At 47.3% G+C, this 27,457-nt stretch overlaps 2 protein-coding genes and 2 long non-coding RNA genes across 9 annotated transcripts in view; 1 reads left to right on the forward strand and 3 right to left on the reverse strand.

Annotated features, from left to right (window-relative positions):
* LOC308467750 (ribose-phosphate pyrophosphokinase 1-like) lies at positions 1-26,414 on the forward strand. 5 transcript variants are annotated; one of them, XM_080989461.1, is made up of 7 exons: positions 1-258; positions 2,259-2,442; positions 2,952-3,050; positions 3,406-3,530; positions 3,839-4,012; positions 4,305-4,464; positions 4,943-5,541. In XM_080989461.1, the coding sequence occupies exons 2-7, from the start codon at positions 2,338-2,340 to the stop codon at positions 5,033-5,035; spliced, it is 756 nt and encodes a 251-aa protein (XP_080845587.1). In that variant the 5' UTR covers positions 1-258; positions 2,259-2,337; the 3' UTR covers positions 5,036-5,541. The 5 variants fall into 5 exon arrangements, with proteins under 5 accessions (XP_080845587.1, XP_080845583.1, XP_080845584.1 ...); XM_080989457.1 differs by having other exon boundaries at positions 44-293; XM_080989458.1 differs by lacking the exon at positions 4,943-5,541 and adding an exon at positions 26,370-26,414 and having other exon boundaries at positions 125-293.
* Positions 1-27,457, reverse strand: part of LOC308467825 — a 411,166-nt gene that overhangs the window by 278,704 nt on the left and 105,005 nt on the right. The window lies entirely within an intron of this gene.
* LOC308467822 lies at positions 6,507-7,017 on the reverse strand. Its single transcript, XR_013981317.1, has 2 exons — positions 6,939-7,017; positions 6,507-6,827 (listed from the first exon to the last, which is right to left on the reverse strand). It is a non-coding gene; the product is annotated as an uncharacterized lncRNA (long non-coding RNA).
* Positions 13,620-24,785, reverse strand: LOC308467757 (myelin proteolipid protein-like). 2 transcript variants are annotated; one of them, XM_080989467.1, is made up of 7 exons: positions 24,574-24,785; positions 18,128-18,314; positions 17,583-17,838; positions 15,971-16,139; positions 15,282-15,355; positions 14,583-14,648; positions 13,620-14,303 (listed from the first exon to the last, which is right to left on the reverse strand). In XM_080989467.1, the coding sequence occupies exons 1-7, from the start codon at positions 24,575-24,577 to the stop codon at positions 14,232-14,234; spliced, it is 828 nt and encodes a 275-aa protein (XP_080845593.1). In that variant the 5' UTR covers positions 24,578-24,785; the 3' UTR covers positions 13,620-14,231. The 2 variants fall into 2 exon arrangements, with proteins under 2 accessions (XP_080845593.1, XP_080845594.1); XM_080989468.1 differs by having other exon boundaries at positions 17,682-17,838; positions 24,574-24,779.

A 27,457-nucleotide genomic window follows, 5' to 3' on the forward strand; every position in this document is an offset into this window, starting at 1 on the left:
AGGTAATATAAAGGCCCGCTCCCGGACGCGTTTCTCGGCCTGCTGGAGCGGCGCGAGGCGGGCGAGCGGCGGGCCGCCGCCGGCGGGCGTGTCCCCGGGGTGGAAGAGGGCGAGGCCTCGACATCGCGCTCGGGATCGTCGTTCTCACCGGCGGCGTCGCTGGCCAGCAGGATGCCGAACATCAAGCTCTTCAGCGGCTCCTCGCACCAGGACCTGTCGCAGAGGATCGCCGACCGGCTGGGCCTCGAGCTGGGCAAGGTGGTCACCAAGAAGTTCTCCAACCAGGAGACGTGGTGGGTTGCGCGGATGCGCGGCCGCCGCGGGGCAGCCTGGGAAGGGTAGTTGTTCCATGCTGGGTGCGAGGTACGTGGTGGGTTGGGCGCATGCGCGGCCGCGGGGGGGATGCTGAGAAAGATACCGGTAGTTCTCCGAGGCGGCCGAGCCAATGGGTCCGCGGGGAACGCGCGGGGCAGGCTGAGAGCTGTGGTTCCCGCAAGGGACGTGGTGGGTTGAGCGCATGCGCGGTCACGGGACAGTCTGGGAAGGGTAGTTCTCTGAGGCGACCGAGCCAGTGGGTCTGAGGGGATTGCGCAGTTCCCCCAGGTTTGATGTAATGCTGCGTCTCCAGGGGATTGGGGGCATGTCGGCAACTGTAGTTCTCCAAGCAGGAGATGGGGGGGCAGCACTTTGGGAACTGTAGTTTTCCATGAAAGAGATGGGGAGCAGGCTGGGAAGTGTAGTTTTGCATGAAGGAGACAGCAGCATTCTGGGATGTATAGTTTTCCTTGGAGATGGGGGCCTGCACTCTGGAAAGTGTAGTTTTCCGTGAAAGAGATGGGACAGCACTCTGGGAACTCTACTCTGGGAAGAACTTCCTGACAGTAAGAGCTGTTCGGCAGTGGAATTTGCTGCCAAGGAGTGTGGTGGAGTCTCCTTCTTTGGAGGTCTTTAAGCAGAGGCTTGACAACCATATGTCAGGAGTGCTCTGATGGTGTTTCCTGCTTGGCAGGGGGTTGGACTCGATGGCCCTTGTGGTCTCTTCCAACTCTGTGATTCTATTCTATGATTCTAGTTTTTTGTGAAGGAGACGGGGAGCAGTCTGCCTGGCAAAGCAACTGGGCTGTGTACGTGACTTGTGAAGAGAGAGGAATGAAACAGGGATGCAGGGGTGTAGATTGATCAAGAATCATATCAAAATAGTTTAAACCCAGTCAACGCAATGCTTTCATTGCTGACACAGATGGCTTGCTCTATATTTGTTATAATTCCTCATAGCAATCCCACCTGATCACTACAGAAACTATAGTTCTCCAAGCAGGAGATGGGACAGAACTCTGGGAACTGTAGTTTTCCACGAAAGAAACACTGAGCACCACTCTGAGAACTCTGTTTTTCCATTAAGGAGATGGGCAGCACTGTGGGAATTGTAGTTTTCCGAAAGGTGGATTTGATTTAAATCCCTAGTCAGTAAGACTTGATTTAAATCATTTTTTAACAGAAAGACTCATTTTTGCTGGTATAATATTTCTATTGACAACCAGATGAAGGTTTTCTTTTAGGAATGATAAATTTTCAGAGTCGTTTTTACAGTTATATCAAAAATGACTGATTTGGTTCTACTCTTAGAAATACACTGACAGATAATTATGAAATTATGGTGAGGTTTATTAAGTTAATGGTTTCCATTTGGACAACTTTTCTGCTGTGCTTGATTGGAAAGATAAAAATTACCATTGCCTTAATAACAATCTAAACAATTTATTTCACTAAAACAATAACATGATAGCATATGGATCCATGTTTGTTAACTGGTGTGATTCCACAATTTTTTTTAACAAAGACTGTGTTTTAGCACACATGAAAAGCTTATTTCCTGATATATTATTATTATTATTATCATTATCCCTAATCCCTATCCCTAAGTTCTATTGCTGTCTCTAACCCTTATCTTTAACCATAACCATAACAACAACAACAACAATTATAGGCTACAACTGAACTAGTTACAAAATAATAAATCCTTATTTCCCGCTCAATAGCCTTTGGACTAGAACATATCTCAAAGAGAAAATTTTTAGAAAGTGTTTTAATTTAAAAATCCAGTTTGAATCAAAAATACCCCTATAAATGGAAAATATCCAGTTTAAATGGGGGGGGGGAGTCTGATTTAAATTGGAAAAAACTGATTTAATTAAATAAATAAATCTGATTTAAAAATAAATAAATAAAAACGAATCCTTGAATCTTTCTCCCCGCAGCGTGGAGATTGGTGAGAGCGTGCGCGGCGAGGACGTCTACATCGTCCAGAGCGGCTGCGGCGAGATCAATGACCATCTGATGGAGCTGCTAATCATGATCAACGCCTGCAAGATTGCGTCTGCCAGCCGAGTGACAGCAGTCATTCCCTGCTTCCCCTACGCCCGGCAGGACAAGAAGGACAAGGTTTCCGGGGGGATGGGATTACTGGCGCACCAGGGAGGGGGTGAAGTTGCCGGGCGGACTGGGCTGAGGGCAGCCATGCCCCAGTCTTGCTAGCTAAGCTGGGTTATAAAGGTAAAGGTAAAGGACCCCTGAAAGTTAAGTCCAGTTGTGAACGACTCTGGGGTTGCGGCGTTCATCTCGCTTTACTGGCTGAGGGAGCCGACACAGTTTTTCCGGGTCATATGGCCAGCATGACTAAGCCACTTCTGGCGAAACCAGAGCAGTGCACAGAAATTTCACGGAAAGGCTGGGTTATATATAGGTGGGATGAATTGGAGACCTGCCTGCTAGGCATGCTGGGAGTTGGAGTCTGGCTAGCTAGGCCTGATTGTAGCTGGGATCCTAGCTGCTAGGTAGGATGGGAGTTGGAGTCCTGCTAGCTATGCTGGGTTATAGGTGGGATCCTGCCTGCTAGGCCTGATGGGAATTGTAGCACGACGCCCGATTCAACGGCCCCCTTTCCATTGCAGAGCCGGGCGCCCATCTCCGCCAAGCTCATCGCCAACATGCTCTCGGTGGCCGGCGCCGACCACATCATCACCATGGACCTGCACGCCTCTCAGATCCAGGTGGCGCCTCCAGGGCTCATCTAGTCCAGCCCGCATAGCCACGTGTGAACTTTCTGAATATTATGACTATTCAACACTTATGTTAATAATGTACTTTTTAATTTTAATTATTATTGATTTTGTGAAATATTTGAGCGCTTTTTTGGAGGGGAAAAGTGAGGCTTATATTCAGGCCAATACAGTATTATTACGTTGACTATGTTACTAAGGTCTGCTTTTTATGACGTTTTCCAACTGCTTTTATCAGATTAATAATGATGATGGGGAAGCCCAGCCAGATGGACGGGGGTATATGTATAATTATAATTATTATTATTATTATTTATTTATTTATTATTTCTGCTTCCTGGCCCAGGGCTTCTTTGACATCCCTGTCGACAACCTGTATGCCGAGCCGGCCGTTATGAAGTGGATCAAGGAGAACATCGCCAAGTGGAAGAACTGCACCATCGTCTCGCCGGACGCCGGGGGAGCCAAAAGGTGACCCCAGAATTTCCCAAAATTTGTCACAGGTCCCTTCCAGCTCTACCATTCGGAGATTCTGCATTGAGATTCCTGCTTTGCCGGGGGATGGACTGGATGACCCCAGGGTCCTTCCCAGCTGCTCCATCCTATTAAAATCCCATTCTAATAATAATAGTAATAATAATAATAATTAATACCTTTGCTTCTCCATATTAAGAGGGTGCCAGCAAGGCTGAATCTTTCCATAAAAATGGATTTAAATAATAATAATAATAAAAGTATTTTAAATCAAGACATCTCAACCTAGAACCTCCTTCTCCCAGGGTGACATCCATCGCCGACCACCTGAACGTCGACTTTGCCCTCATCCACAAGGAGCGCAAGAAGGCCAGCGAGGTCGACCACATGGTCCTGGTGGGCGATGTCAAGGACCGGGCGGCCATCTTGGTGGACGACATGGCCGACACCTGTGGGACCATCTGCCACGCTGCCGACAAGTGAGTCTGATTTAAGTGGTGGGGAAATCTAATTTAAAATTTAAAAAATCCAATTTAAGTGGGGGGAAATTCTGTTTTAAATCAAAAAAATCAATTTAAATTTTAACAATCTGGTTTAAATTTTTAAAAATCTGATTTAAATGCTTAAAAAATCTGATTTAAATTGGAAAAAAATCTGATTTAAATTTAAAATCTTCAGATTATTATTATTTTAAAAAATCATTGATTTTTACCCACCCTGCTTGGAAGGCAACCCCTGTGGTCATCCAGCCCAACCCGCTTTCCCCCGCAGGCTCCTCTCGGCAGGCGCCACCCGAGTCTACGCCATCCTGACGCATGGTATCTTCTCCGGCCCAGCCATCTCCCGGATTAACGGCGCAGGGTTCGAGGCCGTCGTCGTCACCAACACCATCCCGCAGGAGGAGAAGATGAAGCACTGCCCCAAAATTCAGGTAGGGGGATTATTATTGTTATTGTTATTATCTATCTGGCACGTTCCTGATCATTCTCACATCTTCCATCAGCTTCGTCATTTATTGCTATTATTATTATTATAATCTCTGGCACGTTTCTGGTCATTCTCACATCTTCCAATGTCAATTGTTTATTGTTATTATTATTCATTATCATTATTATTTCTCTGGTCTGTCCCAGATCATTTGGCCCCTTCCTCGTGCCAACTTGCCGCATCCCGTGACTTTTAATTTCTATTCTTTGTCTATCGTCTTGTTTTATTGTGATGGCCGAGGGCTGGCGCAAATCAAGATTCATTCATTCATTCAAAGCTTGACTGGTTGGTGAAGATTCGTTCGTTCGTTCATTCGTTCGCCTTTTTTGCTATGGCCAAGGGCTGACGCAAATATTCATTCATATCGCGCACTATAACCCGGCGCCCAGTTAACCCTGCCTCTCCCTCTCTTTCCCCCCTAGGTGATTGACATCTCCATGATCCTGGCCGAGGCCATCCGCCGTACCCACAACGGCGAATCCGTCTCCTACCTGTTCAGCCACGTCCCGCTATAGCTCCTGACCCTGGCACACAAATTCAACAGTTCTCTGTGCATGTACAGAGTGCTGAGTTGGCGTTATCCCACGATTCCCCACTTTTCGATTCAGGGCGCCTGGTGGGTGGGAATTTTAGCCCGGGTCTAATTTGGGGGTCATTTTATCCACTCGTTTCTCTGGTTCTTTCACTTACCGAAATCCCCTTTCAATTGGGGGCGTCTGGTGGTCGGAATTTAAAATGCGGTATTTATTGTTCATTTCTGACGGGGCGATCCAATCCCTTGGTGTTGGCGCTACAATTCCCCGCCCCTTGATTTGGGGTTTCGACGCTATGGCTCCCAGCCCCAAATCCCATTCATTCCCCTTTTTTCTGGTATCCCATGCTTGTTTCCTTCCCCCAAAAAACCCACCATTTTTCGGGAATCAGGGCGCCTGGCGTTGGCCCTAGAATTTCCCCCGAAGCGCCCAGTGGCGCCACGACTCCCCTAAACCCCATTCATTTCATTCTGTCTCCTGTCGCCCCCCCAAGTACACTTAATTTCGAACTTGGATCCAGGCACTAGAATTCCCCCTAGGCGCCCGGCGGTGCTATGACTCCCCTAAGCCCCATTCATTTCATTCTGTCTCCTATCGCCCCCAGAATACACTTAATTTTGCGCTTGAATTCCCTGCCCTCGAGTCTATTCATTTCATCCAATCTCACCTCTGATCCCCATTATTTACCCACCCACCCAATTTTTTCAGATTCTGGTCTCTGATCCTGGGCAGCAGTGTGGGAATTCTAGCGTGTTTTAAATTAAAAAATTATATTAACCTGCTTAACCGTATTTTTTGCTCTATAATACTCACTTTTTCCCTCCTAAAAAGTAAGGGGAAATGTGTGTGCGTATTATTGAGCGAATGCAGGCTGCACAGCTATCCCAGAACCCAGAACAGTAAGAGGGATTGCTGCTTTCACTTTTTTTTTCTTGTTTTCCTCCTCCAAAAACTAGGTGCGTCTTGTGGTCTGGTGCGTCTTATAGAGCGAAAAATACGGTAATATGGGGGTGTGTCCTGTTCATTTCAGAGGGGAAAATCGCTGCTGCAATTCTCCCCACTCAGAAAACCCTTCACCCTTGGGTGCCCAGTTGAGAATTATAGACTCCTGGAGCTCCTGTCCCCCCCGCCCCCCCCGTTCCAGGTTTGAGTCCTGGCGATGGATGAAAGAATAATAAACTCTCATTTAAAAGCCCAAAATCTCTATTTCTTCATTTGCGGGGTGGGTGGTTGGATCGCAGCTCGGCATGCTGGGAGTTGTAGTTTCTTCCTCTTCTACGGTTTCCTTGAGAGGGAAGCTTTTTATATTTGATGAATTATTGTGTTCATGAGACCTTCGGGTATAGGGCAGCATAAAATAAATATTTTGCAGGAAGCCAGATGGGCAGGGTATATATTATTATTATTATAATTATTATTATTATTATTATTATTATTATTATTATTATTATTATTATATTTTCTTCCAAATATTTTTATTGAAACTTAACATATATGCATAATAACCAAAATTCCCAATGATTCCTTCACATAAAATATAATACCTAAATTACAACAGCTACTTAATTATAAAACCCACCACCCACCCTCTACTTCTCTCCTGTGTGAGTGTCTGAGTCCTGTGTGAGGACTCTCCTGTGTGAGTGTCTGAGGGCCCTGCTCTTGCTGCTTACCACCTGGCCCAGGGCGGGGCCTGAAGCCTCACAGGGACTGCTGCGCTCTGCTGCCCAGGAGGACTCTCCTGTGTGAGTGTCTGAGGGCCCTGCTCTTGCCGCTTACCACCTGGCCCAGGGCGGGGCCTGAAGCCTCACAAGGACTGCTGTGCTCTGCTGCCCAGGAGGACTCTCCTGTGTGAGTGTCTGGGGGCCCTGCTCCTTCCTGCCACTTACCACCTGGCCCAGGGCAGGGCCTGACGGGCCTCACTAGGACAGTTGCTGTTACTGCTGGAGGGGTGCAGAGTGCTTTTAAAATGTTTAAAAAAAATTCTTTTGAATTTTTTGTATGTGGGGGATGGGGGTGGGGGTGGGATGGATGTTTATTGGGCCTGGGAATTTGTTTGATTTTATGTTTTTGTAATTTTTACTGTTTTTTGTTTGTATTGTTTTATTGGTTTTTTTTTTTAAGGTGTTATTTTGTTCTTAAGGGGGGGTTCAGGGCTGCCAGGGAGTGGGTCCCAGCCAACAAAATGGCTGGGGCATGTTCCACAGGGGGGGATGCACTGGGACAACTGATCTCAGTGATCACGCGTAGGAGGAGGAGTTACGCTAAGACCAGACCATGTCATTACAGAGGAGGCAGGTTTAGTCGTTGTCTGAGGACTATCCCTGCCTCCGGGTCTGGTCCTGACCGGATGGATACTAGAATCAGCAAGGGATACCCACATGACCTGAAGGTGCTGCTGTGCAATGCCAGGTCAATGATTCATAAGACCACTGCCATCCATGACTTGATCATGGATGGAGGACTCGACCTGGCATGTGTAACAGAGACTTGGTTGGGTGAAGCAGATGGGCCTGTCCTAGCTGCTGCTTGTCCACCAGGTTTCTCTTACGCACAGCAACCCAGGTCATGTGGGCGGGGAGGGGGGGGGTTGCAGTGATTTTTAGGAAGTCATTAGTTTGCACCAGGCGTCCTATTGGGAAGACCCAGTTTTCCGAGTGCATGTTCTGGAAGTTGGGCAATAGGGGCAGTACAGGATTCCTTTTGGTGTACTGACCTCCCCGCTGCACCAAGGATTCCCTGCCCGAGCTGCTTCAGGTTGTGGCGGATGTTCTCCTGGAGACACCTAGCTTGGTTGTCCTAGGGGATTTTAACATCCATGCCGACACGACCTTACAAGGGGCCGCTCGGGACTTTGTGGAAAGCATGGCCTCCATGGGGCTGTCCCTGAATAAGTCTGGCCCAACCCATAGCCGCGGACATGCCTTGGACCTGGTGTTTACCTCTATGGATGTTGGTGATCTGACACTAAGTAATAGCGAAACGAAAGAAGTGCCATCGTCAGATCACTTCCTGGTGCAACTGGACTTCTCTGTGACCCATCCCCTCTGCAGGGAGGTGGGACCAATTCGGATGGTCCGCCCCCACCACTTAATGGATCCAAATGGTTTCCAGAGAGTGGTAGGGGATGCTTTATCCCATGTTGATGGCCTTTCAGCCAATTCCCTGGTGGCCCGCTGGAATGTGGACTTAACCAGGGCTATTGACTGTTTGGCTCCGAAGCGCCCTCTCCGATTGCATGGAGCCCAGACAGCCCCGTGGTTTTCCACGGATCTGAGGGCAATGAAACAATCGTTGAGACGGCTAGAGCGCCGGTGGCAGAAAACTCATTCCGAATCTGACCGGACACAGGTTAGAGCTCAACGTCGAGCCTACCAAGTGGCAATAGCGACGGCGAAGAAGACTTTCCTCGCTGCCTCTATTGCATCTGCAGAAAGCAGCAGCAGGAGACTTTTTCAGGTGGTTCACAATTTAGCGGAACCACCTGCGACATTGGGGCCCAGTACGGGCCACATGATCACCTGCAATGATTTTGCAAAGTTTTCTGCAGATAAAATCGCTCAGATTCGGGAAGAAGTAGACTCCACCATGGGAGCAGGGCTAGGGTGGGAGAGTGCTAGAGTCCTGTCTAGTCAAGTTGCGTGGGATCAATTTCAATCTGTTACCTCCGAGGATATGGACAGGCTGCTTGGACGAGTGAAGCCAACCACCTGTCTCCTGGATCCTTGCCCATCCTGGCTTATAAAAGCTAGCCGGGAAGGACTGGGCGATGGGCTTCGTGGGGTGGTGAATGCTTCCCTCCGTGAGGGAGCCTTTCCAGACCCGCTGAAAGAGGCAGTTTTTAAACTGCTTCTTAAAAAACCATCTTTAGATATGGCCACGATGGCCAATTATCGCCCAGTCTCAAATCTTCCATTCTTGGGCAAGGTGATTGAGCGAGTGGTTGCTGAACAACTCCAGGCACGCCTGGAAAAAGCGGACCATTTGGATTTCTTCCAGTCAGTATTCAGGCCTCATCATGGGACTGAAACTGCCTTGGTCGCGCTGGTTGATGATCTCCGACGGGCTAGGGACAAAGGTGAGAGCTGTTTCCTAGTTCTGCTGGATCTCTCAGCGGCGTTTGATACCATCGACCATAACATCCTTCTGGACCGTCTTGAGTGGCTGGGAGCTGGGGGCACTGTCATACAGTGGTTCCGCTCCTTCCTCCTGGGCCGTGTTCAGAAAGTGGTGGTGGGGGATGAGTGTTCAGACCCCTGGGCTCTCACTTGTGGGCTGCCTCAGGGTTCTGTCCTCTCCCCCATGCTTTTCAACATTTACATGCAGCCACTGGGAGAGATCATCAGGAGGTTTGGGCTGGGTGTTCATCAGTATGCGGATGATACCCAGCTCTACCTCTCTTAAATCAGAACCAGTGAAGGCGGTGAAGGTCCTGTGTGAGTGTCTGGAGGCGGTTGGAGGATGGATGGCGGCTAACAGATTGAGGTTGAATCCTGACAAGACAGAAGTACTGTTTTTGGGGGACAGGAGGCGGGCAGGTGTGGAGGATTCCCTGGTCCTGAATGGGGTAACTATGCCCCTGAAGGACCAGGTGCGCAGCCTGGGAGTCATTTTGGACTCACAGCTGTCCATGGAGGCGCAGGTCAAATCTGTATCCAGGGCAGCTGTTAACCAGCTCCATCTGGTACGTAGGCTGAGACCCTACCTGCCCGCAGACTGTCTCGCCGGAGTGGTGCATGTTCTGGTTATCTCCCGCTTGGACTACTGCAATGCGTTCTACGTGGGGCTACCTTTGAAGGTGACCCGGAAACTACAACTAATCCAGAATGCGGCAGCTAGACTGGTGACTGGGAGCGGCCGCCGAGACCATATAACACCAGTCTTGAAAGACCTACATTGGTTCCCAGTACGTTTCCGAGCACAATTCAAAGTGTTGGTGCTGACCTTTAAAGCCCTAAACGGCCTCGGTCCAGTATATCTGAAGGAGCGTCTCCACCCCCATCGTTCTGCCCAGACACTGAGGTCCAGCTCCGAGGACCTTCTGGCGGTTCCCTCACTGCGAGAGGCCAAGTTACAGGGAACCAGGCAGAGGGCCTTCTCGGTAGTGGCGCCCGCCCTGTGGAACGCCCTCCCATCAGATGTCAAAGCGATAAACAACTACCTGACATTCAGAAGACATCTGAAGGCAGCCCTGTTCAGGGAAGTTTTTAATATGTGACATTTTAGTGTATTTTTTATCTTTGTTGGAAGCCGCCCAGAGTGGCTGGGGAAACCCAGCCAGATGGGCGGGGTACAAATAATAAATTATTATTATTATTATTATTATTATTATTCTCTCCACAGCAATTCTACTTCTTTATATTTCTTTCTACCTTTTTTCCTTGCATTCTATAATAAATTACATTCTGATTTTTCCTTCTTTCTTTATTGTTTTTGTTATTGCTTACATTTTTTATTCTAAGCCTATTAGCATCTCATTTTTAGAACAATATTTTGACAGATAATCTTCGAAATACTTCTACTCCATTCTTAACTTTTGATTTGATTGATATCTTATAATTGAAGTTAATTTTACCAATTCTATAAACTCACTTAATTTACAAATCCACGCTTCCTTTGTTGGTGTGTCCTGAGATTTCCATTTAGTGGCAATTACTGGTACTACCCTGGCAGCTGTTGTTGCATATAAATTTTTTTTTTTTTCATTTGTGGTACATCTTTGCCCACCAACCCTAACAGATAAGCTTCAGGATTTTATCAAGGGATTTTTAACATTTTCTTAAGTTCCTCATGTATTATTCCCCAAAACTTCTTTATTTCCTTGCAACTCCACCACATAAGAATTGTCGTTCCAGGTTCTTTGTTACATTGCCAACAAATGTTGGATTTTAATTTATATATTTTGGCGAGTTTGACTGGTGTTAAATACCACCTGTAAAACATTTTAACAAAATTTTCCTTTATCGTATAGCAGGCGGTAAAGCGGATACAGAGTTTCTCCCATTGTTCTAAATATATAGCGTGGCCCATATCTTGTGCCCAGTTGCCCATTGTTTATTTTACCTCTTCATCAAATCATAGTCCTATAATAGAGTGTAAATTTTTGATAATAATTCCTATTCTTTTGTAATATAATGGTGCTAAATAGTGTTTATTCTTTGGCAAAACCTTTTCTTTGATCTGCATTAAAGACACTTTTTAATTGTATACAGTGGTACCCCGCAAGACGAACGCCTCGCAAGACGGAAAACCCGCTAGACGAAAGGGTTTTCCGTTTTGGAGGCGCTTCGCAAAACGAATTTCCCTATGGGCTTGCTTCGCAAGACGACAGCCCATAGGGAAATCTCCGGGACAGCGGGGAAGCGCAGCGCGTCTTCCCCACTGTCCTCGGACCTCCTCCCCCGCCCGGCATCGGAACGAAGCTCCGATGCCGGGCGGGGGGGGACGCCTCCTCCCCCCGCCCGGCATCGGAACGAAGCTCCGATGCCGGGCGGGGGGGGACGCCTCCTCCCCCCGCCCAGCTTCGGATGGCTTTCCTGAAGACTTGGGGTGGGAGGAGGGTTTTCCTTCCCACCGCCAACATTCAGAATGCTGTTCTGAATGTTGGCGGTGGGGAGGAAAAACCCTCCTCCCACGCAAGCCCCGGGAACAGAGGGAAAGCGCTGCGCGCCTTCCCCTCTGTTCCCGTACCTGTCCTGAAGGCTTGCGGTGGGGAGAAAAGCCCTTCTCCGCACCGCCAGCCTGGCAAGCGGTTTCCCTAGGAACGCATTAATTGATTTTCAATGCATTCCTATGGGAAACCGTGCTTCGCAAGAAGAAAAACTCGCAAGAAGAAAAAACTTGCGGAACCAATTAATTTCGTCTTGCGAGGCACCACTGTATATTGCCAATTATCCATCCCATATTGTATTAATTCTTCATATGTTTTTAATTTTAACTTTCCTTGGTCTTCTTCCAGTATTTGTCTATATGTGCCCAGTTCGGATGTGCCCAGTTCGGATTCATATTGAGTTTTTTAAGTGCATGGGCTTCTAATGGAGAGATCCATAAAGGGATTTGTGGCTCTAATAACTGTTTAGAGGTGCTATTATTACTATTATTATTATTGCAAGTGCCTGGACTGCATGACCCTCGAGAGGCCCTAAAAATGTCGCAGGGGACAGATTGGGGCGTCCCTATTTCCACCATAGAAAAGAAGGAAGGAGCTGCAGTACCATTTTTCTAAAAAATATTATTAATAATAATTTTATTTCTGTCCTGTTGAAAGCCGCCCAGAGTGGCTGGGGAAAGCCAGCCAGATGGGTGGGGTAGAAATAAAGCTATTACAGTCATACCTCGAGTTACAGACGCTTCAGGTTGCACGTTTTTGGGTTGCGCACCTCGCAGAACCCAGAAGTACCGGAATGGGTTACTTCCGGGTTTTGTCGCATGCGCAGAAGTGCTAAGTCGCGCTATGCGCAGAAGTGCTGAATTGTGACCCGCTGCAGGTTACGAATGCTGGGGGTTGCAAACGTGCCTCCCGCACGGATCACGTTTGCAACCCGAGCGTCCACTGTATTATTATTAGGGATAGGGTTGTTGTTGTTGTTATTATTCTGCCCAGAGTGGCTGGGGAAACCCAGCCAGATGGGTGGTGTATAAAGAATAAAAGTCGTCATCCCTGTTGTTGGAATTGTAATTGGAAGGGAGGTTTTTGGTTTGATTTCATGAGGGATATTTTAAAAATATTCATCGGGAATAATTTAAAGTCTGATACACACACACAGAGAGAGAGATAGATATAAATACATATATAAAAATATAAATATGGATATATATCTTATATAAGCTAACATATATATAAATGTGTGTGTGTGTGTATATATGTAAATATCTGTATCTATGATAGCTTATATATATACAGTGGTACCTCACAAGACGAATGCCTCGCAAGACGGAAAACTCGCAAAACGAAAGGGTTTTTGGTTTTTTGAGTTGCTTCGCAAGACGATTTTCCCTATGGGCTTGCTTCGCAAGACGGAAACGTCTTGCAAGTTTGTTTCCTTTTTCTTAAAACCGTTAATACAGTTGCGACTTGACTTCGAGGAGCAACTCATAGCACGCGGTATGGTAGCCTTTTTTTGAGGTTTTTGAAGACTTTGGTGATTTTTGAAGCTTTTCCAAAACTTTCCCGACACCGTGCTTCGCAAGACGAAAAAAACCGCAAGATGAAAAAACTCGCAGAACGAATTAATTTCGTCTTGCGAGGCACCACTGTATATATATATATCAGTATATTCCTTTATTTCAAACCAAGGAAACTAGAATTGTAATCCTTGTTGCTGGAAATGTAATCGGAAGGGAGGTTTTGGGTATGATTTCGCCACAATATTTGTTGCATTTTCTTCGTTGCGTTTGACGGATTGTTGGATCGGTACCGTATTGGCCTGAATATATGCCACTTTTAAAACTTCCTGGTTGGAATTTGGGGGGAAAGGGAGGCTTTTATTCCTGACAATACGGTAGTTCCATCTGATTTCCCTACCGAAACGGAGCGAAGCATTAAAAAACCGACAAGCTCTTCTCATGAAATTCACCCTTCATTTTTATTTCAATATTATCCTTCGTTATTCGTCCTTCGTTATTTCGGCTTTCTGCGCGCCATGTTAAGAACGGTCGATTTTCACATTTTTATATATGTGTGTGTACGTTTTTATTAGCCTCTTACAAAAAAAAAATGGTGTTATCTCGTCAAATAATTTCCCGCCGTTTGAGCATAAAACTGCACTTATTTTTTTTCAAAAAAATGACTTTCTTTTTGGAAACTTCAAGGGACGGAGTGATTTTTCCTCCAAAAAGCAGGACTAACAGGTTGTAGGATCTCTGTCTCGCTCCGACATTGGTTTCCCGCGCTGACGAAATCCCCAGACCGGGAATAATCCTGTTTTCGGGTCCGGCTGAGTCAAGTGAGATCATAGAATCATGGTTGCATTTGAAAAGGTACCCCGGGGTTATGTAGTCCAACCCTGGCGGATCGGGACAAGCCAACTGGCTGACGGGCAGTTAGAGCAGGAGGTTGGCGGCCGCCTGGTTAGAGCCTCGCGATTAGAAGACCAGTCCAGGGTGCAAATAATACGAGGGTTATTATTATTATTATGAAGAGGGAGGGAGTCTCTTCGCCCGGGAGGGGTGTGCCGGGTTAGAATTTCGTTCCCCGGCCCATCAGCCTCAGGACGGCGAAGTTGTAGGTGGCCGCGATGATAAATGTCACCTATGGAGGAAGGGGAAGAGAAGCAGAATTGCTAGAACCCATTCCTCCTGGTTCTCCTGATATCTCAGCAGCTTTGGTGGTCTCCTGCCCATTCCTCCTGGTTCCCCTGATATCTCAGTGCCTTTGAGGAGACCATCAAGCACAGTCTCCCGCAGGCCCATCGGAAGGAGTCCTGCTGATTTTCCAGGGTTCTGCCAGAGACCTCCCTCCCATCCTTTGCCCCACGTGTGGCTCAAATCCTCCACCCAGAGATGAAGAGTTGTGGGAAGCCGTCCTTACCAGAGCCACCAAGGTGACCGCTGCTCCCACAAAGGCCGCAATGAACAGGTGGAACGTCATCTGGAACTGTAGGATGATGATGATAATAATAATAATTAATAATAATAATAATAATAATTAATAATAATTTATTTATACCCCGCCCATCTGGCTGGGCTTCCCCAGCCACTCTGGGCAGCTTCCAACAAAATATTAAAATACAGTAATGCATCAAACGTTAAAAGCTTCCCTAAACAGGGCTGCCTTCAGATGTCTTCTAAAAGTCTGGTAGTTGTTGTGCTCTTTGACACCTGGTGGGAGGGCGTCCCACAGGGTGGGTGCCACTACCGAGAAGGCCCTCTGCCTGGTTCCCTGTAACTTGGCTTCTCACAGTGAGGGAACCTCCAGAAGGCCCTCGGCGCTGGACCTCAGTGTCCAGGTAGAACGATGGGGGTGGAGACGCTCCTTCAGGTATACTGGACCGAGGCCGTTTAGGGCTTTAAAGGTCAGCACCAACACTTTGAACTGTGCTCGGAAACGTACTGGGAGCCAATGTAGGTCTTTCAAGACCGGTGTTATGTGGTCTCAGCGGCCGCTCCCAGTCACCAGAGAAGAAGGAGAAGAATGAGGAGAGGAGGAGGAGAATGGGTCTCAATGTAGAAACACAGAATGGTAGAAAGGACCAGGAAGGTCCTCTAGTCTTGACCACTGAGAACTCACCTCGGATGTCTTGCAGATGGAGAGAAGGCTCTGGCCACACACTCTTCCCGGGGAAGCGTTCCACGGCAGGACACCTGTGTCAGGGCACCGAAACACAGAACGGTTGAGAGTTGGAGGGCCACCTCGCCCCACCTCCTTGACCCCTCTTGACATGTGAAGCTGGAGGTCCACCAAGACCCTGAGAACCTGCTCCCAGATCCTGATAGCAAGCCGGTGGTCTACCAAGACCCTGAGCCCACCATCAGGGTCCATTGGATTCTCCCTAAACGCAGGACCTGACCTTTCCCCCACTTGAAAATGCCTTGGGTTGATTCATGTGATGTTGGAGGACCACCAAGCCTGAGATCTTTCTCCCGGGTCCTGATAGCAAGCTGGCAAGACCCCGAGGTCCTTCCTGACCTTCGTCCCTCTGGAAATTCATTGGGGTGAGACCCGTGGGGAGATGGGGCTCCCCCAGGATCTTGAGATTCTCCCAGGTTCTGCTACCAAGCTTGGGGTTCTACCAGGACCTTGAGAACCTTCTCCCAGGTCCTGTTACCAAGCTTGGTGCTCCATCAAGACCTCAAGATCCTTCTTCCAAGCTTGGTGGTTAACCAAGACCTCAAAAACCTTCTCCCAGGTCCTACTGGGAGACCCCTCATGAGGTTCTTCCTCCCCAAGGTGGCCCAGTAAACTAGGTTCTTCCTCACCATACATCCGGGCGTCTGTGCAGAGGTTCCCGATGCCGGCGGCCGTCTTGGTGGGGTTGGCGATGGAGTTGCAGGTGGTCCAGGCCGTGAAGTAGACGTAGATGGGGACAGCCGAGCAGGCCAGGACCAGGAGCCAGAAGACGGTCAGGACATAGGTGATGCCCACAAACTGAAAGGAGGGAGAAGAAACGAGTGTCAGCGATGGGCCGGGAGCTTCCGGAGGACGGGGCATGAGACTGGAGACCTTTGGGACCTGAGGAACTCCCAGCCACTTGGACCTTTCCTCCCGATATTCCCACAAGGGGTGGGCAGAACTTGAAAGGTCCCTATTCCCAGGTTCCTATGATCCATTAAAATCCTATTTTCAGGGGCGGCTTATATTTGGGTATTTCTCAGGTGATGATGGAGACCTCCTATTCTATCCTATAAAATGAAAACAGACCTCCTATTCCATCCCCTAAAATGAAAAGAGTGGCCTCCTATTCTATCCCCTAAAATGAAAACAGACCTCCTCTTCCATCCCACAGATATTTATCTGATTAAAATACGGACTGCCTATTCCATCCCGTAAAATGATAATAGCCACCTCTTCTTCCACCCCTCACAAGTCAAATCTGGGACTGAGAAAACAGGGATACTCGGATGGCCCGGGATTGGGGGGGAGGGGACCTCCATAGGCACAGCAGGTGGTTTTCTGATTGCACCACGGGTCACAAGTACAAGTCCCTTGCTGCCTTTTGGGGCAGGAACGTCCTTCCGGGATGGAGGCTTATAGGGCAGGAAGGGGCTAAAAGTGCCCTGTTGGATTCCTTAGACGTGGAATCTCCTCCTTTTTCCACCAATGCCACCTGCGACAGCACAGGCAGCGGACCTTGGAATTGTAAAGCCATTTCGAATGACTGCTCCAAGAATCAAGCGGAGGAGGGTTTCCTTTTTGGAAGGATAAAATCGGGATCCCCAAACTAAGGCCCGTGGGCCGGATAAGGCTTGAGGGACTCGTTTATCCAGCCCATGGTGAACCCCGCTGCCCACTGCCACCACCCGCTCTTACCTGTGCTGCACTGCGCGGCTGCCCACTTCCAGGTCTGAGGAGCACCAGAAATAGCTTGTGCACATGCGCAAGCGTTATTTGCGCATGCGCAAGTTATTTCCGGTGCACATCTGGGTGGAAAGAGGCCTGTGCACATGCACACAAGCTATTTCCGGTGCTCCTCCAACTCAGAAGTGTGCCAGAAATAGGGTGTGCGCACGTGTCTGGGCACGCGCTCCCCCACCCTCCGGCCCAACGCGCAATTGGCACTGGAGACACCGGCCCGAGGCATGGCAAGTTTGCTGACCCCTGGATAAAATCCTCCTTTTACAGAAAGGTTCGGCCTTGCTTGCCTCCTCTTAATATGGACAACCAGAGGAAGGTTTCCTTTTTGGAAGGATAAAGTCATTTTATAGAAAGCTTCAACCTTGCTGGCATCCTCTCAGTATGGACAACCAGTGTGAATGAAGGAAGGACAAGACTTATTCAATATATCCTGTTCCTAACGCCCTCCACCATCGACAGTCTCATGCCCCGGGTTTGAACGGCGCCGGCACCAGGTGCGAAAGAGGAGAAGATCACCTTATCGGGATGGCCCAGCCATTTTCCCACACAGTGACACACCAGCTCCCAGGAGTGGCCGGGCCGGTGTCCTCGGGGCCCCCTCCCCTTGTGGCCTACCGTGGCGCCCAGGCCCTTGCCGCAGACGGTGGCCCGGTAGTCGCCGAAGACCTGCCGGACAGCGCTGGTGGTGTAGAAGCCTTCGGCCAGCAGGAGGGCACCAAAGAGGAAGAAGAAGCCGGCCACCCCATAGATGGCGTACTGGAAGTCGTGGATCCTGCAGGAGAGAAAATAGGAGAGGGGGGCCATCGGTACAGCAGGGGCACCCAAGGGTCATCCAGTCTGTCCCCCCACCAGAGCTAGGAGGGATATACAGTTGGGAAAGGATTGCAGAATATTATTTTGATAGAAGACGGGTCGTGTGGCCGTAGTTTAACTTGATGTGGACATGCAGTGAGAAAAGGATTGCAGAATATGAACGGGGGAACGAACCGGTAAACAAACAAGAAAACGAACGAGGGAACGAACAAAGGCGGCGGAGAAAAGAAACGTTTGGAGGCGCTTACACATCGACCAGGTACTCGTAATCCTGGTAGTTTTTTGAGAAGTAGGTCTCGATCAGGTGCTCGGTGCCGGTCAGGGCTTCGTGGCTGCAGCCGCAGAAGAGTGCCACCCCCAGGAAGCACAGGGCCGTGGCCACCAGCGAGGTGAAGGGTGCCCCCACCAGGCAGCGGGCACAGCACTCTAACAGACCTGCAGGGAGAGGGGAAGAAAGGAAGGAGGGAAGGATAGAAACCTCTTGAGGAAGAGTTGCCTAACCCCTATCGCTCACCCCATCCCTAACCCCTATCCTTATTCTAAACCCTATCCTTATTCTAAACCCTTTCCCTAACCCCGATCATTAACCACTATCCCTAACCACTATCCCTAACCCCGATCCCTATCCCTAACCCCCATCCCTATCTCCTTTCCCTATCCTAAACCACTGTCCCTAACCCTAACTACTACACCTAATCCCTAACCCTAACCCCTATCACTATCCCTAACCCCAAGGGTCATGCAGTCCAGCCCCCGGTCAGGCAGCAATCTTGGCGTCGAATCACAGGTGGCACCAGTGCCGCATTTACATCTAAGCTCAACAAGCCGTAGCTTAGGGGCCCCCCTCTCTTGGGGGCCCCCAAAAATATAAAAGGGGAAAAAACCCTGGATGTACATTTCCAGAACAGAAAATAAAAAGCAAATAAAATAAAACCGACATGCAGCAACAGTGTGTTGTGTTGTGTTGGCTCCTGTAATGTAAGTCATGGGCCCTGCCTGCTCCCTAAAATATCCCTGGTTTCCTCCTGTTACAGCTTGGTCTCTCCCACAGACAGTAGACAACTCTGGCTGTTAATTATTTCAGATTTATTGCAAAAACAACAAACTAGGACGGGGCTCTTTTACTCATCCTCCTCCCCAGAAGATGGAGTTGCCCGGACTGAGCTCTTCCCCCTTCCCCAGCACGTAAGCCCCCACCTTCTCTTCCGGTATCCTACAAGATTTGGCAGAGAGTGTTTCCTGCATTCCATGCATTCCAACATCTTGCCCACTATCAGAGTTCTCACACATCTGTCTGTCCCTTTGGCCAGAGCTCAGATTACAGTTGCTCTCCCCCTCCTCTCTGCTTTCTGCTGTTAACTGTCCTCTCTCTGTGCCTGCTTCTCCTCCTCCTGTCAGCATCTGAGCTTCGCTGACACCTCCTTTCTATATATAGGGTGCCGACATTCTGCATGGACTGGTTGCCTGGCAACATGTGGAAATGGATTTAGAGACCTATGAGGTCCATCAATGACCATATAGCATATATTCAGTATATTCAACACAAAAAAACAACTGCAATTTGTTGTGGACAAAGGACAGCTGGACATAGAAATGGCCCCATTACCTTCAGGAGCTGAGAGCCGCATCAAACCTCAATTTGGCCCTGAAACGCATTTGCCGGACCTTGGGATCAGTAAGGAAAGTCTTTTAAACTTGCTTCCCAGTGGGGTGGATTTGATTTGAAATCAAATCAGTTTCAGTCACGATTTAAATCACAATTTAAATCGCTAGTCAGTAAGACTTGGCCTTGCTGCCATCCTCTGAATATTGACCACCAGAGGAAGGTTTCTTTTTGGGAATCATAAATTCGTTTTCACACATACATAAAAAATGGCTGATTTGGTTCCATTATTAGAAATACATAGACCGATAATGATGAAATTCTGGTGAGGTTTAAGACGTTTCTATTGGGACCACTTTTCTGCTGGACTTGATTGGAAGGAGAAAAACCATCATAACCATTTAAACCATTTATTTCATTAAAACAATAACATGATAGCATATGTGTCAATGTTAACTGATGTTGTTGAACGATATTATTATTATTATTATTATTACTCAGTCCCACCACGGAAAGGTGGGAATCTCAACGTGGCCTCGCATCGGAAGGCAACCCAGCCCTGCTAAGCAGGCCCTGGGTATCTCAGGCTTCAGATGACTACCTGGAGAACCGGCTTGGGGTACTGTATCCGGGTTCGAGTTTTGCGGAGCCGCGGTTGGGGTTCGGGCCCGCTGCTAACATTATCTACATTGTGAAAAATACAAGGGTCAGCAGGACAGGCAGGCCTCCCCACGGCTCCTTCCTCTCCAATAATAATAATAATAATAATAATAATAATAATAATTTGTTATTTATACCCCACCCATCTGGCTGGGTTTCCCCGAATGCTGAGACCCCCCCCCAAGGGTTGTCAAATCGGACCCCTTGACAAGGCAGGAATTTCAAAATAGGAGCAGAAATCTGGATTTGACCCCGACGGTCAATTGGTCCAGTGTTCTGCTTAATCTCTGCTGGCAACAAGCAGCTGTGAGATGCCAGAAACAGTGTCAGGTCTGGATTCGAACTCGCAGCTCATCCTCAATTGTCCATTGTCTTTGGGACAATGGAGCCTTGATATCTCCATCCCACGTTGCCCCCACATCCCACCCCAAGGATGGTGAGGAATGGTCCGGTTAGAGTCCTGGGAAGAGGGCCCCGGGTTCAAATCCCTGAGACCTACATGGCAGGGTGAAAATAGGGACCTGCCCAATTCTATCCCCCCAATATTTCTCTGGTGAAAAGACAGAGCTCCTGTTCTATCCTCTAAAATGAAAATAGAGACCACCTGTTCCATCCCCTAGAATGAAAATAGAAACTTCCTAGTCCGTCCCCTAAAATGAAAATAGAGATCTCCTATTCCAGCCCCTAAAATGAAAATAGAGACCTCCTTTTCTATCCCCTAAAATGAAAATAGAGACCTCCTATTCTATCCCCTAAAATGATTTTTTTAAAAAACGCTTTCTTCGTTATAAAACTGTACAAGAGAAATACAATGGTACCTCTGGTTACATACTTAATTCGTTCCGGAGGTCCGTTCTTAACCTGAAACTGTTCTGAACCTGAGGTACCACTTTAGCTAATGGGGCCTCCCGCTGCTGCTGTGCGATTTTTGTTCTCATCCTGAAGCAAAGTTCTTAACCCGAGGTACTATTTCTGGGTTAGCGGAGTCTGTAACCTGAAGCGTATGTAACCTGAGGTACCACTGTAATCAAGAAATGTTAAAATCCTTCGTTTCTGAATGGATACTTGTTTTGTACATTAATTAGCATGACCTCTGTGATAGGAATTTTGAGGTCTAGATATATGGTAATGTTCATAACTGCACGTACATAGATCAAGCACAGGAAGACTGACCAAGGAGAAGCTTCAGGATCCATGAAAGCCCAGATAACAAGAAAAGTGTATATGCCTTGATTTAGAAGGAATGATCCCTTAAAGAGTTAAATTAACTAATTTGGACAAGTGCCCTTTTAAGAATGGTTTTGTTTTAACAGATTGGTTTGAAAAGTTGAAAACCATGGGCATATATAAATTCAAATTGGACTCAGTTTGAATTGGGCAAGTGTATCCAGGCTGCAATTAGCTTTTTGGTCCTTCAAGAGCAAGTGAGCAACTTCCCATGAGTGCAAGACCAGAGCCTATAATAATAAAATCCCATTGCCAAGGCAAAGACATCTCTCTCATGACATGCCCAAACCTGTGCCAGCTATGGTGAATGCCAGGCGACATAGTTGATATGAAAGCCCCGAGGGGATTCACCAGGATGTGTTGCTGTACCACTATGCCAGTGTGAGATCGCAGAAGAGCTATCTTGACACCTGAGAACACACACACAAAAACGACGGAGCTAAAAAGCAAACTGCATTTTTCAGTCAGTAGTGGACCTTCCTGCTAAATGTAAAGCATAGACCACTATATGATATATTTACACAAAGGCATCCATTTACAACATACGATGTTATTATTTGTGGGGCAAAATTTTTTAAGAAAAATTCTAGCCCCAAAGGGGGGATAATGTGATAGGAATTTTGAGGTCTAGATATATGGTAATGTTCATAACTGCACGTACATAGATCAAGCACAGGAAGACTGACCTGAAGCCATTTTTTCCCCTAAACTGAGCAAATGTTTCTCTGCATGGTCAAAATGGAAAAGCCTCCCCATTGTCTCTTCCTTCACAAATCCTGTCTTAAGGGTATGTCTGTTTGAATAAGGGTGTGAGCCTGTGACCTGGCCCAGGAACTATTTATCACTATAAAAGACTGGCCAGGCTCCGCAGGCAATCCAATCAAGTAACCTGCCAGACAGGAAATAAACAAGGATAAGAGAAAAACAATATTGAAATTTCTGTTTTAAGACCACCTTTTCTGTGATGTATCTGAGGGGCTGTCTTAGGTTACACCCCTTCTGTGATGTATGTATAATGTTTCTGGGGTGGTCTTGATCTACAGGATGGGAATTTCAAAAGTCTTTATAAGCCCTTGCACAGCATTTTTTTGGGTCCTCCTCCTTTCCTGCGAGTGAAGGGAGCACCCTGTTGCAACAGATCAATAAAGATCAAGCTTACTAGCTGCTTTGCTTCTCAATATTCTCTGGTTGTCCTCTGTTATTTTCTCCTACCAATAGGGAACCTATGTAAGGACTCTATATGGGCTCTTAGATACCCCATAAGGGAAAAGGGCATATTTTTGTTTACAACACCTCCGATCTTTCCATTTTGTTCCTGAATTAGGTTCTTTAAATACGCACAACTTTATTTCCTCCCCATTACTTCACTGACTTTAAATTTGATAAGGTTCTCCTTTTTACACACAGAAACTGTCGAAACCTGATATTTTGACCATGTTCTTTTACGTAGACTCTGTGTATTTCCCATTATCTGGTAAATTTTTCGTCTGTCACCTTGCTGATAGTCTCACTAGTTCGACATCCTCTCTTTCTTTATTTATTTAAATTGATTTAATTGATTTAATTGATTTTGCCAGTCGGATTTGATTGTGATATCCTCTCCCTTCCCACCTTTTGCGATTAAAATATTGGCGGCAACTCTCCATAAAGATTCTCTTAAACTTTTTTTAATTCCTGCCAGGAATTATGGGAAACGAAATTCCCTAAAATAAAAATATGGAATAGGAGGTCTCCATTTTCATTTTAGGGGATGGAATAGGAGGTCTCTGTTTTCATTTTAGGGGACAGAATTGGGGGTCTCTATTTTCATCCTGCCAGGAAGGTCTCGGGGATTTGAACCCGGGGCCCTCTTCCCAGGACTCTAACCGGACCATTCCTCGCCTCTTCATCTCGGGGGTGGGATGGATGGAGGGAATGTGGAACAGAGCAAAGCGGAGAGATAAAAAGGCTCCCATTGTCCTGAAGACAATGGACAATAAGGGATGGGCTGCAAGTTCGAAACAATGCCCTCCTTCATGGCACCTCCAGGAGAGCGTCCCCGGTTGGTACGGAAACCAGAGCTGAAAGGAACCCCCAGTGGTCATCCAGCCTGACCTAGGAATGTCAGGGCAGTTTTGCAAAAAGAAACATGGGAAATTGGATTCAGATGGTGTGAAATTGTTAGGAATTTCAGGGGCCCATTAATGGACAGTTTTATTTCACAGGAACATCGTTTTTTATTCGGTATATATGGCACAGATTAGTCCTGCCTAGATATGGGAAGGCCTAGGATAAAACCAGGAAAATTGGAAATAAAAAATAGTTTGATAGAGTTTGAATATTCCACACCCTTTTTTTCGCCTTCAATTTTTCCGGGGGGAAACAGGGTCACCCCCCCCATTTTTTCCGGGTTTTTTCCAGGCCTGGATGAATCTCAGGGTCCCTTCCGACTGCCGAGCCAATCTCCTGGGTCCCATTCCCTCCGGTTGGCTATAGTTACCATCTCTCTGGCGGTGTAGCAGTTAAAGTCCTGGGTTCGAATCCCCTCGCTTCTTGGCCGAGACCTACCTGGCCCGGTCGTGGTGAAAGGGAGGTGAGGAGCTGGAGGGATCTAGCCCACCAACCCAATATTTCTCTTGTGAAAATACAGACCTCCTCTTCTACTCCCTAAAATGAAAATAAGAACACCCGATTCTATCCCTCCAGCATTTCTCTTGTGAAAACGCAGACTTGCTATTCTATCCCCTAAAATGAGAATAGGAACATCCTATTCTGTCCCCCAAATATTTCCCTTGTGAGAATACAGACCTCCTCTTCTATCCCCTAAAATGAAAATAGAGACCTCCTCTTCTACCCCCTAAAATGAAAATAGAGACCTCCTCTACTATCCCCTAAAAGGAAAATACAGACCTCCCCTAAAATGAAAATAGAGACCTCCTCTTCTACACCGTAAAATGAAAATAGAGACCTCCTCTTCTACCCCATAAAATGAAGATAGAGACCCCCTTCTTCCAGCCCCCCAATATGTCTCCAATGAAAATAGGGAGGTCCTCTTTCCCACCCTGATGTCCCCAGAAACACGTCACATTTCAAAGGTGTTAGGACAAGTGGTACAGTCCAGGGTGGGATCGGAACCCGGGATGGCTTCCCAAATCCCTGAGATCCACCTTGGCCAAATTAATGGGTGATGGAGATACTGAGAAGTTTTCCCCTGGTCCAACTCACCCATCGTCTTGGGGTTCAGGTGAAGTCGCAACTGTTCTCTTCTTCAGCTAGGACAACCCAGTCGTCGTCTTCTCCTCTTCTCCTCCTCCTCTTCCTCCTCCTCACTTCACTGGATTTCTCTCTGCTCCCTCAGATCCTCCAAAGAAAAAGGGTTCTGTTGTGTAGAGCCATGCCCCTTAAAGGAGAAGCCGGCCCTGTCTCCTCCTGCTCCTTCTCCTCCCTGTTAACTCTGAGATGGACACGATCTGCTTGATGGAAAGTCCTAAGATCTGTGGGAGCTTCCAGCTTTGGTGGAAAGCTCTGAGCTCAGGCTGTAGGAACGTGGCTCATGGTCTCTGTGGACCACCAACTTTTGTTAGCAGGGCATAGGAGAAGGATCTCAGGGTCTTGGTAGACCTCCCCCCCCCCCCATCTTCACCTGAGTCCAACCCAAAGGATTTCAAGAGGTCAGGTTGTGCCTTTATGGAGAATCAGGTGGACCAATAGAACGATGGTGGACCTCAGGGTCTTGGTGGACCACCAGATGGCCACCAGGATATGGGAGAAGGTTCTCAGGGTCTTGGTGGACCTCATCTTCACCTGAGTCCAACCCAATGGATTTCAAGAGGGACAAAGGTCAGGTTCTGCATTTAGGGAAAATCAGTTGGAGCAATAGAAGGGTGGTGGACATCTGGGTCTGGGTCTTGGTGGACCGCCAGCTTCATATCAGTCTCACCAAGTGAATTTCAAGGAGGAGGAAGGTCAGGGTCTGCACTGAGGGAGGAGTTACCAGATCTAAGATAGGGGACACCTGGTTTTCTAGAAAAACATGGGAGATTCTGCCCTGCTCACCACAATTTCATTGTGATAGGTCTATGTCTTCCTAAGAGCAGAAGCAAATCAGTTACTATTCCAGAAATAAATTTGCCAGATTGGTCCATAGGAAGGTGATACCAGCAAGGCTGAGTCTTTGTGTAAAAAAGAAAAGGATTTGTCAATCGGAAGGTGATCGGAAACTGGGATGGCTTCTTTAAATCAGAGACGTCCCTGGGAAATAGGGATACTTGAAGGATCTGGACTTTCTCCAAGAAAAATAGGGCTTATATCCGGGCCAGTACGGTATATTCTTCTATTGGAGAACTGCCTTGACCAAAGGTGTCCTGGGCTTTGGAGACACTTGAACTCGGGACGCAAAGGAGAAATGGGCTAAGAGGCAGAAACCTTCACCGGGAAACCCCACTGTGGAAGGACATGCGGATCCAGAATTGGCCTCCACAGTTACTTACGGACTCACCGTAAGAAGAAAATGATTCTATTCTTCTATATCCTATCCTTCCATCCTCCCCAGTTTGGCCCAGTTCCCCCAGCAGGTGTCGCGAGGGATGCCTTTGGCCCTCTATGGCTTCCTTCAGGATTTGGGGGCCGCCTGGCAGGGCCAGTGCGGAGAGGAGCCGGCTGGCAGAGCCACCCAGGGTGAAAAACAAGACCCTCTTTGTCGATTCCCAACAATGGAGAATGGAGAAAATCCGAACAAAGAGGACCATAGATCCTCCAGCAGGAGGGCAGAGAGGTCTTTGTCCCTCAGCAAACAAGGAGAGGCATTGTGGGGAGAAGGAAGGGAGCCCTGAGGGTCATCCAGACCAACCCCACTTCCGATGTTGCAAGGCGACGGTTCCTTCCCCCTCAGCCTTGCTGGCATCCCCTATTTTAGAACATATTCTTTTTACGTGTTTTATTATATATATTTTATTCTTTTATGTATTTCATGTTTTAAAAAATGTATTTTATCGTGCATTTCTTTTGATTATGTGTTTCAGAATGTATTATTGTTCTTACGTCTTTTATGACTGACGCCAGGACATGAACCCGGGGCAGGAATCTCAGGAATCTCAACATTGAAGCATGGAGTTGGAAGGGACACCCAGGGTCATCCAGACCAACCCCCCTTCCAACACCGATTTCTTCCCTTTGTACGCAAATATTCAGCCTTGCTGGCATCCCCTTCATCTTGACCAACCCGGAAGACATACACCGATAACAATGAAATGAGGGTGAGCAGGGCAGGTTTGATTTAAATCCCATCAACTGAAATCCCTTTTTTTGCATAAAGACTCTGCCTTGCAATAATAATAATAATAATAATAATATTCATTAGAATTTATATACTCGGAGGTCTCAGGGCGGCTCACAAATCAATGCTTCATTAGTGACCTCATCAGCTGAATTTTAAATGAATTTCATATTTTTGTTGGGGGGAAAGTCAAAAGCAAGAATGTGGAGTTGTATGCAGTCTGGACCCGTTTTTCATGATTGTGGGACCCCCGAGGGTCGTCCACTCTGACCCCCTGCAAGGCAATATATAAAAAAAGATTTTATAGATAGAATTGGGTGTGGCCATCTTTCAGCAGGAGTTCTATGATTCTCATGTAGAAATACTAAAAATAAAATAAAAACAGGTTGTTACATGCTAACCCTTAAAAAATAGATTTTAAAAATGTTAAAATATATATATATTAAAAAATAAATTAAAAAATTCTGAGCATATGAGGTTTAGCATATTTTTAAAACTGACTTAAAGCATCGTGAATACAGGAATAAAATAGGGTTTGCATCTGCTACTCTAATGCTAAACATACTTACTGTGGGGGCGGGACACTTTTGTTGCAGAAAATGACAACAGATTTTAAATGTAAACGACCTAAATTCCTCTCCTAAGGGAAAAACACTTTTGTTTAAAAGAGCGATTTTGCCCTCGTCAAACATGGCGGCGGCGCCTTCACTGCCCCATTTCCGCAGCCACTTCCGCCCTCAGTCCCTCCCCTAAGCCTCCACTTCCGTCCTCAGGCCCTTTCGCTTCCGCCGCGCTTTAATGGCGCTCCGCCTGCCCTCGTCCAAGATGGCCGGG

This window comes from Podarcis pityusensis (genome assembly GCF_964106645.2).
Source record: "Podarcis pityusensis genome assembly, chromosome: W".
Taxonomy (NCBI): domain Eukaryota; kingdom Metazoa; phylum Chordata; class Lepidosauria; order Squamata; family Lacertidae; genus Podarcis; species Podarcis pityusensis.